The sequence below is a fragment of the Salminus brasiliensis genome, chromosome 7 (assembly GCF_030463535.1).
Source record: "Salminus brasiliensis chromosome 7, fSalBra1.hap2, whole genome shotgun sequence".
NCBI classification, from domain to species: Eukaryota; Metazoa; Chordata; class Actinopteri; order Characiformes; family Bryconidae; genus Salminus; species Salminus brasiliensis.
Genome location: NC_132884.1, coordinates 36188037 through 36204117, shown reverse-complemented (window position 1 = coordinate 36204117; position 16081 = coordinate 36188037). Strand labels below are relative to the sequence as shown.

Sequence of the window (16081 nt, the reverse complement as noted above, 5' to 3'; positions counted from 1 at the left end):
TGTCAGACATGGGGTAATTTCCTTTTCCCTACCTTAGATAATAACTGTGCCATCCCTGTGCTGTCCATTACATTCCCTGCTCCATCTCTTGCCCTCCCTCTTCTGTTCCCTCTATCTCTCCCTTCCTTTCAGATTACTTTTCTCAGCATCTCGGGGAGTATTTGAACGTTCTCTCAGCTCTAGAGAAGCTCAATGTTGCCATCCTGAAAGCAATGGACAAAACCAAAGAGGTAAGATAACAGAAGAGGCCTCAGAACCTGACTTGTTGGCCTTTCCTTTTCACCGAACGAAGGTGTGGAAACAGCTTGTAATAACCTGAATCAATCAATACATGAAGGCGCTTTGCGTAAATGAAGATGGACAGTAAATGATGGTGTTCTTTAAAAACAGTACACAGAAACTTTGCATATGGAACCCTGCAGAGAATGGCAGTTTTATGCAAGGAACAGCTCTCTGTGTAGATTGAAGCCCACATGCTTGCATGAATTAGCATGCTCAAGTGATCATGTGCTGCTGTGTGCTGGGTTTTGTTAATGTGGAGAAGCAGAACATCACTCTAGGTGGAGCTGTGTTGGTGCTTCTGCCACACTTTGTCAGCAGGTTAGGACCTTAGGGCCTCCGGAGGAAAGACTGCGACTGTGTGTGACTGGAATTTTAGAACTTTTTTATTTCAATGAATTTGTTGTTAGCTTAGAGAAAGATGGTGTCAAACAGCATGTCTGATGAGGCAAACTGAATGTAAAAGTGGAATTGAGGTTACAGTGCACTAAAATATTTACTAGGGCTGTGGAGTTTGATCTTAGTTGGAAACTGGTCATAAAAATAGCATTGCTGCTAACGTTCAGGCTCGAGTTCGGACGTTTACGCACACTCATAACGGACATGGATGTCAGGGCACCATTGAAAAGCTTTCAATAAATTCTTTGAACTCTTCCTCAGGGGCAGGATGAGTGTAGGGCATACATTAGTCAGCCATAACATTAACACCACTGACAGGTGAAGTGAATGACATTGAAGGGTGGATGTATTAGGAAGCAAGTGAATGGTCAGTTCTTGAAGTTCATGCACTGGAAGGTGGAAAAAATGAGCAAGCATAAGAGCCTGAGCCACTTTGACAAGAGCCAAATTGTGATGGCTAGATGACTGGGTCAGAACGTCTCTAAAATGGCAGGCAGGTCTTGAGGGGTGTTTCTGGTATGCAGTGGTCAGTCCTTACCAAACATAGTCCAAGAAAGCATAACCGGTGAACCGGTGACAGGGGTTGATTCATTGATGCAAGGATTGATTCATTGATGCAAATCAAAAAAAGGTCTCGAAAGGATCTGCTGCTAATGTCTTTGTGCCAATCACCACACCTTTAGAGATCTTGTGGAGTCCAAGCTTCAGGACTGGACTGTTAAAGCAGCGCATAGGGGACCTATACAGTATTAAGGTGGTGGTATTAATGTTATGGCTGATCAGTGTACATGAATTTGGGGCATAGATTTGACTTTTTAAAGGTCTAAAATCAGCACTTGGTCGAAATGCTTTTGATACCCATCAGCTTCAGGCCGAATTCTGGTTACAATCTGGGTTGAGGGTTGTGTTCAGGAAGGCAACAAGTTTATATGAAGTTTAAATTTTCACAGCAACCATCGATATGTGTTTGGGGTCACCGGCCCTGTTCCTGTTCTTCATTATTCCACGTTGTGCATTTTGTGTGCAATGTGACACTGGCATTACAATATCTTCAAGGTCTGTGCTGTGGTGGTTTTCTGTGGTTCCTGACCATCCAAACCAGTTTCCTCTCAGCTGAGGGTCACAGTATGGGTCTTCTTCCAGACCAGGGCAGAGAGGCTATAATTCCCAATAACCTGTACTTAAATAATTGAACTTGGCATGATCAGTTGCTTCATCTTGAAATGTGCAGTTGTTTAGAAATGGCCCCATGGGGCATTACTGATTTGGCGAAATCTATGAAATGCCTTCTCAGATCTTTTATTTACCCACCATCCATTCATCCATTCATGCCACTTACCCATCTATCCACCCATCCATCTACTCACTCACCCATCCCTGCACTCATTCATTCATCCATGCATTCACACATCCATTCATCTATATATTCATTCATCCTTCCATTTACCCAGTCTCCTATCCATTCACTCCATCCATCCATCCATCCATCCATCCATCTGTCCATCCGTCTATTCATCCATCTGTCCTTCCATTTAGGCAATTTACCTATCAATCCATTCTCTCATTCACCCCCCCCCCCACCTACCCATCAACCCATCCATCCACCCACCCATCCATCCATCCATCCATCCATCTATCCATCAATTCATCTATTCATCCATTTGCCCCTTCAAGCATCCTTCCATTCACCCACTCTTCTAATCATCCATCATTTTGCCCACTCCATTCATCAGATCGCCCCATTGCACATTTTTCAACAATTATTGCATTTTCTCATCTGATTTTTTTAATGGTTTTCATCTTGTCTGAAGGTTTGCTGGCAGCTATTAGTGTGCTCTGTACCTAAGTGAACCAATCACTGGCTTGGCAGCTGATGTTAAACCTTGAAATATCAAAACCTCAGTATAGATCCAGTGCGCTTCTTTATCTGTTATTTAAAAATGTGAAGATTTTACCAGTGGGTAATATTCTGCCTACAGGGCTCTAAACTGCTTTGTCACCAGCAATTATTCAGTTGGTGTGCTGCGTCTTACCTCCTTGGCAGGTGACCCAGCAGAGACTGATTTGAAATTGCACGTAATTATGCCCATTTACATTAGAATCATGCATGGGTAGATTTTTGCAGGAAAACAAATTATGCTGATATCCCTTTACCCCCGCTGCAAATGTTTTCCTGCTGCAGCAGAATGCTCCCACACTGCTCGAATCTGGCAAAGGAACAAAATGGAATGGACACAATTAGCCAGTGACTGCCAGGTAGCTGACTAGACCAGGGCCTGACAAGAATTAATGAAGGACCAGGACAAGACTCCTTCATAAGCATAAATGCTAACACCACAACATGTAGACAATATGGGATATCAATTAATGTTCAGTAAGGTCATGCATATTGTAAAATATTTTCACAAAAACCTGAAAACCAAAGATGCAAGGCATATAAATCATTTACAGTGGTGCAAATGGAAATGTGTCCCATAGCTGAAACTGAATGGCTCCACTCGAAGGCGTTTCAAACTGACATGCAGTGGAAATGATCTGTTGTGTATCAGCTGTCAGTTGCTGAAAGACATCTGAGGAGATTTTTTGGCGTGCTGGTAGGAAAGCTCAGTGCCAGACTCAGATAAAAGCCTACTGTTTTCTTCTGGGCCCACGCTTCGGTTCCTTACTCTCATAATTACATAACTTTCATATCAGCTTAATTGTAGTTACTGAATAACAAGCCTGTGAGGGTTCATCTTCTGCACTCCTGCAGGATTTCTAAGAGGTTCTTGGCAAACAGGCGCTATTGTGGAGGTTCTTTATACACTATATGGACATTGAGACACCTGCTAATTTGTTGCTTCTCCTGAAATCAAGGGTATTTAAAAAAGAGTTTATCCTACTTTAGTTGAAGTAACTGTCTCTACTACTATATTTTGGAGCATTGCTGTGAAGATTTGATTGCATTCAGTGACAAGAGTGTGTGATCGTGGTGATCATCCAACATCCTGACCTAAAGCTCTTGAAATATTAATTTGGATGGAGCACCATCATTTCAAATAACACAGTTCCGCTGTTCCACAGCTCAATGCTGGGGGGCTTTATACTCCTCTAGTCTATGCCTACCATTATGCATGGTGCCAATAGGTCATGTATAAAATTTGGGACACCCCATGAAAGGCCAAAAGCAGACCTTTATAAAGAGACTACTATTTAGACTATATAGATTTTGTTGGTATGTGTGTAAGGAGGAAGTACTTCCTGTAAAATAAAATCATCAGAGCAAGACCACAGTTTTCCTGAATGTCTGAGAGAATGTTCTGTGGACAGATTAATTCAAAGTTAATTTATTACAGAACTGTAACAGAAGACATGTTTGTTGCATACCAAGCAATGCATATGAGCACAAGAACCTCATAGCAATTGTGATGCATGGAGATGGAAATGTTATGGTTAGGGGAAGAAGCAAAGATGGACCATGCAACATGACAATGACCCAAAATCCTGCAATGTTACGGAGTGATTTGAAACAGGCTATGCAGCAAGAAACCTCTTAAACATACCACAGCTGAAAGAATTCTGCATGGAGGAGTGAGAAAAACCTGTTGACGTCAGATACCGGCAGACGGTTATACGAAATGTTTGACTGAGGCTATTTCAGCCAAAGAGGTAGATAACAGGCATTGGGACATAGAGTATTCTAACTTTTCTCTTCAGTAGGAATTGGCATCATTTTTTTGTTAAACTCATGATCAAATGATATGTCCATATTTTTAATAAAGAACTCATTTATTGAGAAAAGGGCAGTCGTTCAGTTTTACACCGTTTTCCAGCCTTACCCACACACTTATATAGGCACATACTTTTTCTTGTGTGCACACACTTGCACTCTCTGTCACACGTCTACGCTCACAGGAACTGTTAGATCAGATAGTGTGATCCGACAGCAGAGTGGTACAGCAAGTGTAGTTTAATATAGGCCAACCAAGAAACATGTTGGGCCTCATTTTTCATGCTGAGCTTGTGCAACCGATACATGCTGAAGGACTAAATGAGACTTCATTATAAGATTTTGCTCAGCGAGATAGCTTCCCAAGAGCACAGGAAGGGAAAGGCGATCGTATCACTTATTAGTCACAGCCTCTGAGGTGCTGAGTCCTTGACTGATTCCAGGGCAGTTTCATCGGATATGTGAAAATACATAAGCCATTTTTCTCCCTTAGCAGGTTTAATGTGTCTTAGAAAGACTGTAAATTTTGCACAGAGCTAGAATCATCAAAAAAATAATATTGTGGAGTATTAATACACTTAATCCTAAATGGCTCCGGGGGTGCTGATACATGACATGCACATCTTCCCCTCCCACAGCATGATTGTGCTGGAAGAGAGCAAGAAATGCTTGCTTGAAATGGTCCTAATGTGGATTAAGAGGGTGAACTGCATTAAGCACCGTTGCAGCTGTACATGAGAATTGTAGTGGAAATGGCAAGTTGGAATAAGATGTATAAGTCAGGTAAAGTCAAGTGAATTCATGTGTATATATGTATATGACACAGTGTATCAGATATCAACTAACAGTAAACAATAGCAAGGGTGCCAAAGAGTCCTGTCTGGGGGAATGGAGTAAAATGCATTGTGTGAAATACTAGGGATAGGGGTGTGGTATTACGTCTCAGTACAGTGTCGAATAATACAGTGTAATGTGGTTTTCCGCAGTTGCAGGAAATGTTCAAGCGCATACTTGAGGTACAGCATGACTCACTGTGAACTCTCTGCTCTATTCACACCTGGGCTCACTCTGACATTACCCAGAATTTGTACTAGGGGGTTGGCAGTATCCGGGTAATGAACCAGACATTTGCGTTCACAAATACAGCTCCTCTGGGTAGTGCGTGGAGAGATTCTGGGTTATGATGCATGTCTAAAAGGGGCTTAAGTGTACTATAGTATGACACAGTATGATATAATAATGAATAAGAATAGGTTTGGTCACCCCTGGCCCTGGTCAGAATTTCTATTACTGCTCCAAAAGGCCTAAAGTTCAAGACAAAACACTCCTGTCAACAATTTAAGCTAAATTGGTATATTATTTTTGTTAAGAGTGAACAAAAGGAAAGTAGCATCCTGCAAAAGTTCGGCACCCCAAGAGATTTGAGCTCTCAGATAACTTTTACCAAGGTCTCAGACGCTAATTAGCTTGTTAGGGCTATGAGTTCTTCTTAATTGTCATTAGGAACAACCCGGTGATGAATTTCAAAGCTTTATAAATACTCTGACTCACTCAGACCTTGTCCCAATAATCAGCAGCCACAAACTCTAAGCAGCTGTCAAGCACTCTGAACATTAAAATCTTGTATAGCCACAAAACAGAAGTTAATAGAAATGGTGGAGGTCAAGTTGAGGTCTGGAACACCAAGATAACGTCCTGCGAGGACTGCTCATAGGAAACCTTGTTTGACCTTCAGGAAGATTTGGCAGACTGTGAAGAGGTGATGCACTGTTTTACTGTGCAGTGATGCTTATGCACGTATGACCTTCATAAAAGAGTCATTCATGAAGAATAAAGCTTTACCTATATTTTCACCACAAACTTCAGGGTGCAGAATTTCATGGACTTCACACCTTTCCAACTTATCTATTCATCACTCTCAGCTTGTGTTGCAGCCAGTGGCACAGGGCACATTTCTCAGGTAGTGGAAAGAATGGATTCTGTTAAATTCCTGCAAATATCATACAATCTGTAAAAAGGTAAATATGAAAATAGGATGTCTTCTGCAGCAGGATAACACACCTCAAAATCCACAGTGGACTACCTCGAAAGGCGTAAGCTGAAGGTTTTACTGTCGCCCTCATAGTCCCTCGACCATAAATCTGTGGATAGAAGGTAAAGGTAAAAAGGTGCACATATTTGTCACTGTACGCTGTACAGCGAAATGTGTCCTCTGCATTTAACCCATCACGTAGTGAACACACACGTGTTAGGGGCAGTGAGTACACACACACACACCCAGAGAGGGCAGCCAACTCCAGCTCCCAGGGAGCAGAGAGGGTAAAGGGCCTTGCTCAAGGGCCCAACAGTGGCAGCTTGCCGAGCCTGGGAATCGAACCCACAACCCTGTTATCGGTATTCCGGCGCTCTAACCGCTGAGCCACCACTGCCCCATTGGGTTCAAATCACCCTGACAGAAATTAGATAATTAAAAAAAAACATTTACAAGCTATGATACTCACCAAAGGGTGTATTACTAAATATTCACTATGTAGGGTGCTGGATTTAAAATAGAACTTAAATTACCATGAGGGGAGAGGATGTAGTATGTTGGAGGTCAATATTCTGCTGCATAGTGAAGTGCTATCCACCTGTGAGTGACTGACTGAGTCATTTCTTTGGGTCTGCGCCAGTCAAGATGCTGCTGTACACTGAATTAATCTTGCTGTTGGCTTCTGCAGTCACATTATCAATGACTTCAATTGAGTCATTTCCCTCCCTGGCAGCCATATATGCCTATTCCATCATGCTTAACAGATTGGGTGTTTATCTATCCTGTCTGCTTTGAAAACCTAGTGCCAGACCTGTACCAGCTTTTTTTTAGCTCCGTGAGGTACTTAACAAACCTGTAGCCTGTAACAGGGGGCTCTTTCACACCTATCTTGTTGTTTGGGCCAGACCAAAACAGCAGGTGTGAAAGGTGCCCTAACCATGGTCTGGATCAAAGGATCAAAAGATGGTTCAGACCAAAGGAGGTAGTCTCGATCTGGATCAAACTGAACCATGGTTTAGATTGTTTGCAGTGTGAAAACGCTTTTTATGGATAGTTCCATATCCATAGAAGAAGCAGGAGCACATGGGGAGCTTAGCTTAGCCTAGTCTAGAGTACTCCACTTTGTTGGTGCGGCTGGTAGTAATGTCATATTAAGATCCACTAAAAAGCTTCACTAAAAAATTTGTCACCTTGCAAGTTTAAGGTGGAAGTGACTTCAGGCTCTGGCAGATTGCATCAGGATGATCAAGCTATAAATACCTGCAGGGTGTGCAGTGAGATTCATAGATTGAGAAAAGGTGGTACAGTGCAGCGAGTGTCTCGTTGGATGTGGGGAAAATGGGTCGCAAAGCAGATATTAGCAGAGAATGGCAAAAAGGAGGGCTTGCATTGGGGCGTGACAAAGCCCATAGTGTGAAGGACGTTGCTGAATTTGCAGGCCTATGGAAACATACAGTCATACGGGTCTATTAGCAGTGGCAGAAATCCCAGTCTAAAGGAAATTCTTATTAGAAATGCATTGTCTGCTCAAGAATGATGAGAATTTCCTGTAGACTGGAATTTCTGCCACTGCTGGTAGACCCGTATGACTGTATGCTTTGATACACTTGCAGATTCAGCAACATCCATCACACTATGGCCTTTGGCAGGCCCAAATGCAATCACTCCTTTTTGGCAATCATTAACATCTGCTTTCCGACCCATTTTCCACACATCTAACGGGACATTCGCTGCACTGTACCTCCTCTTCTCAATCTATAAATCCTGTCACACACAAATATTTATAGCCTAATCATCCTCGTGCAACACCATATGCAGGAGCCTGAAGTTACTACCACTTAAACATACAAGGTGACATTTTTTTGTCTGGGGAGCTTATCAGCAGGATAGTGAAATCAAACTAATCTGTTCAGTCATTTTTTTCCGGGAACGGCAACATGCTGACACATGCCATGCCAGACACACGCCCCTCTACAAGCAAGTCAATGTCCAGTATTGAGAGATGCAGCCCACGTAGGTGATGAGGACAGGACATATACAGGTATATCATGCAGTTCTTTAGTGCGCTTTGCTGCAATCCTAAACCAAACCAGGTGAAATGTAATCAATGCAAAAAGCCATGAACCTTGTTTCCATCCTTGGTTTGGACTTTTAGGTGTGAAAACACAGTTAACATTAAACAACTGTTTAAGCATTCGAGAAAAGCTTTTGCAGTTCCAGTGGGAGCAAATAAACGAGCTAAATGAGCTTGCCCTTCAGTAGGATTTAGGGGGGATATTAAAAAAGACTTTTAAAAGTCCCCTTGCTGTTTTCATTTACCTCAGTCCAGTTTAGTATGAGATAGCTTTATTGGCATGACTGTCCAATACAGTATTGCCAATCCAGCCAACATGCTAATGTGGGGCTCACATGGGTAAAACATGGGCTCTGAGTGGGTTGTTCGTATTTAGTTACTGGGACCCTATTATTAATCTCTACCTGCCTACCTTAATCTCTTGGGTGTTATAGGCCCCCCTAAGATGCTTATACTAACCCCTAACATGCTTAACCTCTCCTGGTCCAATCGCTGACCCAGGTGGGCATCCATATATATAGACTCAAGGTCCAAACTTTCTGGTTTCCCAGTTGGGGTGGCCATACACAACCCACATGGACATGTTAGCTGGGAATGAACAGCAGGGATTAACTGTCTGTAGCCAGACACAGTCAGTAGAATTAGCAGCAGTCATAGACTGTCCCTCAAGTGGTGATATGCTGTGACAAATCCCTCTCTCTCTCTCTCGCTCTCTCTCTCTGTCTCTGCAGGAGTACCAGGGCTCGTCTGTGTTGGGGCAGTTCGTGACACGCTTCATGTTGAGGGAGACATCCAGCCAACTGCTGTCTCTTCAGATGTCTCTGCAGTGTGCCATGGAGGCTGTGGAGGAGCAGAGTAGCCCTGCACCGTGAGCAACACACAGATATTTTTATTTTTATGCTTTATCAGAAAGTATGGTCATACGTTATGCTCTATATGTACACTGTCATATCAAAATATTATGGCCACCCCTGATTTGGAATGAACCCGGTTCCATTTACCATATAGAGCACTTTGTAGTTTTATAATTAAGGCTGTAGTCCATCTGTTTCTCTGCATACGTTGTTAGCCTCCTTTCATCCTGTTCTTCAATGGCCAGAACCACCACAAAGCAGGTGGTATTTGGGTGGTGGGTCATTCTCAGCACTGCAGTGACTCCACTGACTGACATGGTGGTGGTGGTGTTAGAAGTGGGTGTTGCGCTGGCACACACAGCAGTGAGACACAGCAGTGCTGCTGGAGCTTTTACTATAAAATTTCACAATTTTTTACATTTTTATTTAATATATTACTTTAATAATAATAGTGATTTTATATTCAGTAACATTTACAAATGAAGATTATAGACAAAATACTTAAATGTATTTTTAAATGTTTTGCTTTATAGTCTTGGAACAACAAATCTGCCTAAAATGGCAAACAGTATCACAGTATAATCTATTAAAAATCACTTTCTGTCGAGTTTCCGACTCAAGATTCTTCAGCACTTTTGGAAATGTGGGAAAATCCAGGCATTTTTTAATGAATGAGTGTCCCCAAGGCGCCATTAACAGACATTATTCTCAGGCGGCTTCGGCAAAGACGATCTCAGAAGTGTGGAGCTATTTTACAGTGGAACATGAAACCAGACCATAATATCTGGTCTAGAACACCCCACATTTAGAACATTTATTACTACTGAAAATGTAAAAAAAATATCTGCAGATGATTAGAAAATGGTTAGAGAGGATTCTGCAGGAGTTATTTAAACCTCTATGTTATTACTATTATTATTATTATTATTATAGCTATTTTACAGTGGAACATAAGACCATAATATCTGACCCTTTATAAAACTATCACTGAAACAGTCTGTTTTACCAGTTTTTAAACCAGCACTTCGGAACCCATTCAGAACCGAGTGGAGGCTAGCACTAATGCTAATACACACACACACATTATAGAAACCCAAATCACACACAGCACATTCACCCAATATAAACCAGTAGACCAGTACACACCAGTAGAACAACAACCACAGATATCAGCCCAGAGTCCATTTTAAGAAAAGTCTTGACTAAACTAAATCATTCAGTCCAGAATGTCTGATTATAGAAACCGATAATAAACATAAAGGGACTTTACTGAATTGTTTAATCAGCAGCTCATCTGATCTAAACTGTGGCTGGATTATTTATACAAACACAAAGATCAGATCAGATCGGATCAGTATCAGCTGATATTCAGTATTAAGAGACTTAGATCAGATTGGGGGCACAATAATGTGAACCTATTGGCACCATGCTGTCTAATGCCAGGCATGGGATAGAGGGCTAAAAAGCCTCCCAGCATTGAGCTCCATGGTTGGTGCTCCATCCAATACTTTTGGGAGGAGTTAGGGAGTTGGGGATGAGTTGGGGTGGTGATCCTCCAACATCCTGACCTAATTTAGGCTCTTGTCCCTGAATGCAATCAAATCCTCTTCTTCCCTGGACAGTAGAGACAGTTACTCCAACAAAGCTAGAGACAAGGCATGGGTAAGGGGCAGGACAAAGGGAACAGCTAGGACGGAGACCTAAACCTGTCTGTGGGGCTGAATTATTTATAGAAATGCAGAGATCAGATTGGATAAGTATCATCTGACATCTTATATTCTAAATGTCCTATATGTATTTTATAAATATAATCTTTGTCACACTTATTTTCATTTTTGCAGTTTATCACCTTTTGACATAATGTAAATCTGGAAGTTAATCTATACATTGTGTCAAAAGGTTATTATAAATGGGCCAATAGAAATGCTCCAAAATGACTTTATGGATTAAAATCTTTTTACATTGACTTCCATTGAAAGTTAAGAAGGAGTTCTCCTCCTCCTGGGAGGTTGACATTTTAGAGATACAGCGTTTTGCTTCGGCCGTGATGACTTTTAAGTATCTCCAGTACATGTAATAAGAATTCTGTAAGCCCGACCCTAAATCTGATCCTGGCACTAACCTCAGAAACCATAGAGAATGCTTTTGACTCAGATTCTGAGTCAGCACTGGCAGGCCTGCTCCCCATTCCTTCAGCCTACCACAGCAATTAGCCATTTTAAAGGGAGTGTAACGTGGGCGGCATGGAGGCAGGATGTAAGTACAAGTGCAAGTGCAAGAAGTGACAGAAGTAACTTAACATCTGGCAGAAAACCAATAGACTAGAAGAAGAAAAAGCTCAATTTGTCCAAATGTTTGTGGACACCCAATTCTAATGAATACATTCAGCTACTTTAAGTTGCACCCATTGCTGATACAGATGTGCAAATGCACATACAGTACACACTGCTTGTCTAGTCCCTGTAGAAAAGTACTGCCAATAGAATAGGACTAGGGTTAGTGTGAACCTATTGGCACCATGCTGCCTAATGCCAGGCATGGGCTAGAGGGGTATAAAGCCCCTCAGCATTGAGCTGCATGGTTGGTGCTCCATCCAATACTTTTGGGAGGAGTTGGGGATGAGTTGGGGTGGTGATCCTCCAACATCCTGACCTAACCAATGCTCTTGTCCCTGAATGCAATCAAATCCTCTTCTTCCCTGGACAGTAGAGACAGTTACTCCAACAAAGCTAGAGACAAGGCACGGGTAAGGGGCAGGACAAAGGGAACAGCTAGGACGGAGACCTAAACCCAAAACCAAAACAGATGCACATGGATTTAGAGACGAACAGGAAAACAGGGACGGACAAGGGAACCAGGGCAGATGTGTGGCAGGGACGAGTGGCAGCATGAAATACTAAAAGAAATGGAAACGGCTTTTCTGTGACACGCTGCACACCACCTACAATTAATTGTTATTCACAGTGAAATTTCAGTGAAGTCTTAATGAACTCCAGCACCATTTGGTGTGTAGGTGTCCTTTTTTCCACTGACCTTATGCAGTCTGTACTCAAATATATGGAACAATTCTTTGTCTCTCTTCTTAAGTATCTCACCTCTCAGTATCTTGGCTACCCTGTCTTTCTTGTGCCTACCTTTTTCTAAATATTTCTTACCTGTCTATGCTAATTTTATTTCACTGTTGATACAGTGTTGCCTGTCTTGCCTTTTGGCATCTTCTACAGTGTTGCCAGAGCAACTGAATAGGAGGTGGTGACAGCTGTAAAGACAAATAGGTAACACTTCACTAAAGAGCAGCAATCATAAGTCTAAATGGCACTTACAGTCAAGTGGAAAAATTTAGGACACCCTATGAATAACCTTTTGTCTTTTTTTTTTATATTTAAACATTTGGACATTTGATCTTTATGTGATCAAAAAGCTATGAGAGATATGAAGATAATGTAATAAACACATACAACTATATTGTGTTGTTTTTTTAATACTACTGAAAATGCCTAAAATCTGAAACAAGTGCAGCAGATCAGCAGCAGATGATTAGAACATGGTTAGAGAGGATTCGTGAGCAGTGAAGATCACCATCATGGCCAGATCCAAAGAGCTCTCTGAGGTTCAGAAAGAAGACTGGAGATGCAGATGAGTCTGGGAAGGGTTTAAAAAGAACTATTAGAAATCATCCACTGTTCCACTGTCCAAAAAATAATGTCCCAGTGAAGTCCATTTAAAACAGCTGCCAGCATCAGGCCGTCTTGGCACTTCAGCCCAAGAGCAGAGACCACAAGATGCGTAGCGAAGTCTCCAACAATCCTAAAAGCTCATACCAGGACCTACAGGTAGCTCTTTAGTATCTACCATTAGAAAGAGACCAAACAAGTTTACAAGTTTCATGGGTGATGTGCAAGGAGGGACCCTTGTTGGACCCTTTTGTCCAGCTTTGTCTAGATGTTCTTTGTCAAACTTTACACACATGTTCTCTGCACAAGAGCCATGAGGCTGTGTACACGTCCGCCTAGTTTAAAATAAATCAGTTATATAAATCAACAAGTTAGCAAGATTAGAAGAGAGGTCGTTAACCACCAGGTTGTGTGAAAGACAGTGGAGAGCTGTGTTCATAATTAATATGTACTTCGGTTGTCAAGCCACTGTTAACCTTTACAGTTAGAAGTGCTGTTTTTATTATGTTTAACAATATTAATATATATATATATATATATATATATATATATATATATATATATATATATATATATATTATATGTTTAAAAATGGGCATGATATTTGTTATTAATATTCATTTTACTCTCTTTTAATTCACAAGCAAATCCAGCTTAATCCATAGTGCATGAATAATGAATAGATTGAGTTTTCTAGTTTTTGGAAACACTCATTAATTAATGATCGTTCTTAAAAATTTGAAAATGAAATACTGAGTGATGAGAAGTTTTTGGGAAACTCACCCAACAGTGACAGTTGGAAAAAGATGTACATTTTCTTTCTTTCTCTGTCTTAGGGCTGAGGTGAAGGTACCCGAGCATCTGTCTGTACAGAAGAACAACAGGAGATGTGGGCGCAGAGTGCAGAAGAACATGTGCCTGTCTCCTACAGACCCGTACTCTGGGATCCTTACTACAGGTAACAATGTATACCACTGATGTACACTAATGTTTGTGGACACCCCTTCCAATGAATGCATTTACTACTGCTGGCACCGATGTGCAAATGTACACACATACAGTCAAGTCCCTGTAGAGAAGTACTGCCAATAAAATAGGACTCTCTGGAGCCAAGCATGGGCTAGAGGGGTATAAGGTACCCCAGCATTGAGTGGATGGAGTGTTCCATCCAGTACTTTTGGGATGCGTTGAGGAGTTGGGAATGAAGTAGGGTAGTGTTCATCCAACATCCTGACCTCATTAATGCTGCTCCAACACTTACTCAAAGAAAAGCAGGATGCTCTTTTTTTAAAACCCTTGATGTTTGGTGGGAAAAAACTGTGAATGAGCAGGTGTCCCAATACTTTTGTCCATATAGTGTAAACTGAAGGTTTGTTTCATAACAATCCAGAATCAATGTAATTGAATTAGCACCTTAAAATCAATGCAGTCAATGCACTGAGGGATTCAAACCCACACACACAGTCTTCACTCTGAATATGAAAAGGCCTGGATAATATCTCATTCTCAGCCGCAGTCTCTAAAGCCTTCTGATGTCTCAGTAATGTGAAAACCCATCCACACTTCTAATTAGTGCTATATCACTGTTTAAACGCTAGCAGAGGCTGGAATCTCAGCGGCTGATGTGTTTCTGTAGCAATGCCTGTGCTTCTCACTTCGGCCTGACTGTCGTTATCGGTTCCGCAATTACTGTCAAAGCAGCGTTAGCTTCGTGTTATGAGCCCTGCCATGGTGTCACTTTGACAGCATAAAATTAGCCTGAGTGGTGGAGCTTGTCCTTGAAAGCTGAGGGTCGGGAACGGGGGCTTGCGGTTGTGGCTGGGTCTTTGTCTCAAGAGCTGTAGTGTTGATTACATCTGCTATGCACACACACTTTATATTCACGCTAGCAATGTTTTTCTAACACTAGATTTTAATTCATGCTGATATAAAAACACTTGCATGTAGCAATTAGTGGTAAAATACCACAAATAAAACAATTCCAGCCAAACATGCAAAAATGCAGAGCTTTAAAAACGAGCTGTTTTTAATTGAAACACTTCACTTAAGATTAGCATCCAAAAATCACCATGTTCAGACTATGCAAACACTCCCAACACCCCACAGGAAGAAACACACAGCTAATAACATCACACAGTGTGAGTGTGTAGCTATTTTAGGCTGGATCTGTTACAGAAGCAGATCAGATTCATTCTGTTTTACCTCTGATATCCGATCCAGCATTTCCTGTTGATAGCAGCCCATCAATACCAATATGCCATCTCTAGTATGTTTCCTCTAAAAAATATATAGATTTTAGTCCGCTTGCTTTTTTTATAAGTTTTCTTATAGGCCGACTGAGGTAGTATTTACAAAGCAACTCCAGCTACTCCAGCCCTGTCTCTGTAATAGTTTTGGGCAATATAACAGTTATACCGTGTACCGCAGTATTAAAAAATGTATCTCAAAGTAAGGACAGTAATTCAACATTATGACGTGACAGATGTGTCAGATTTCTGTTCCGTTATTTATCTAGTTAACTGCCAAATAAGCCAATTTCCTTTATGTGAAATTAAAAGAGCCACAGGGTGGGGGAGCACTGTGGGTGCTCACTGATTGGTGAAGCCACGCCCCCACGTTGGATATGAGTTGGCTTTCTTGTGCGGTGCTTTTCAGTTCCTTTCTAATGTGTATTTAGCTCTAGTGGAGAAAAAGATAACAAAAGCTGATCGGCTAAGGTTAGCTTTTAGCCTAGCATGGATCCCCCGTTGCTTCAGTTTTAGTTTACTCGCTATTCGTGTTTCAGCTCCCCTTCTGCGAACACTGGCACAGTAAAAAACGCTGCCTGGTTTACCTAGCATTCCTGTATTCCTATACATAGGAGTGTCTGGAGGTGATGAGCTGCTCTCCAGTATCAACATATTTTACTGAGGTCACTCTTGCGTCCAGCATAGACTAGGGCTAGCAATGCTTTCGCTAGTGAGTGAAAATATGTAAATTTATGGGAAGAATAGATATTTTTCATATATATATATATGAAAAATATCTATTCTTCCCATAAATTTACATATTTTTATATAT

General features: G+C 41.4%; 1 protein-coding gene across 1 annotated transcript in view; it reads left to right on the top strand.

Moving 5' to 3' along the window:
* necab3 (N-terminal EF-hand calcium binding protein 3) overlaps positions 1–16081 on the top strand; it is a 62368-nt gene that overhangs the window by 35821 nt on the left and 10466 nt on the right. Inside the window, exons 5-7 of the mRNA XM_072684802.1 lie at positions 133–230; positions 9225–9361; positions 13858–13979. Of these exons, the coding sequence (XP_072540903.1) occupies positions 133–230; positions 9225–9361; positions 13858–13979 (357 nt within the window). The remainder of the gene's footprint in view (positions 1–132; positions 231–9224; positions 9362–13857; positions 13980–16081) is intronic.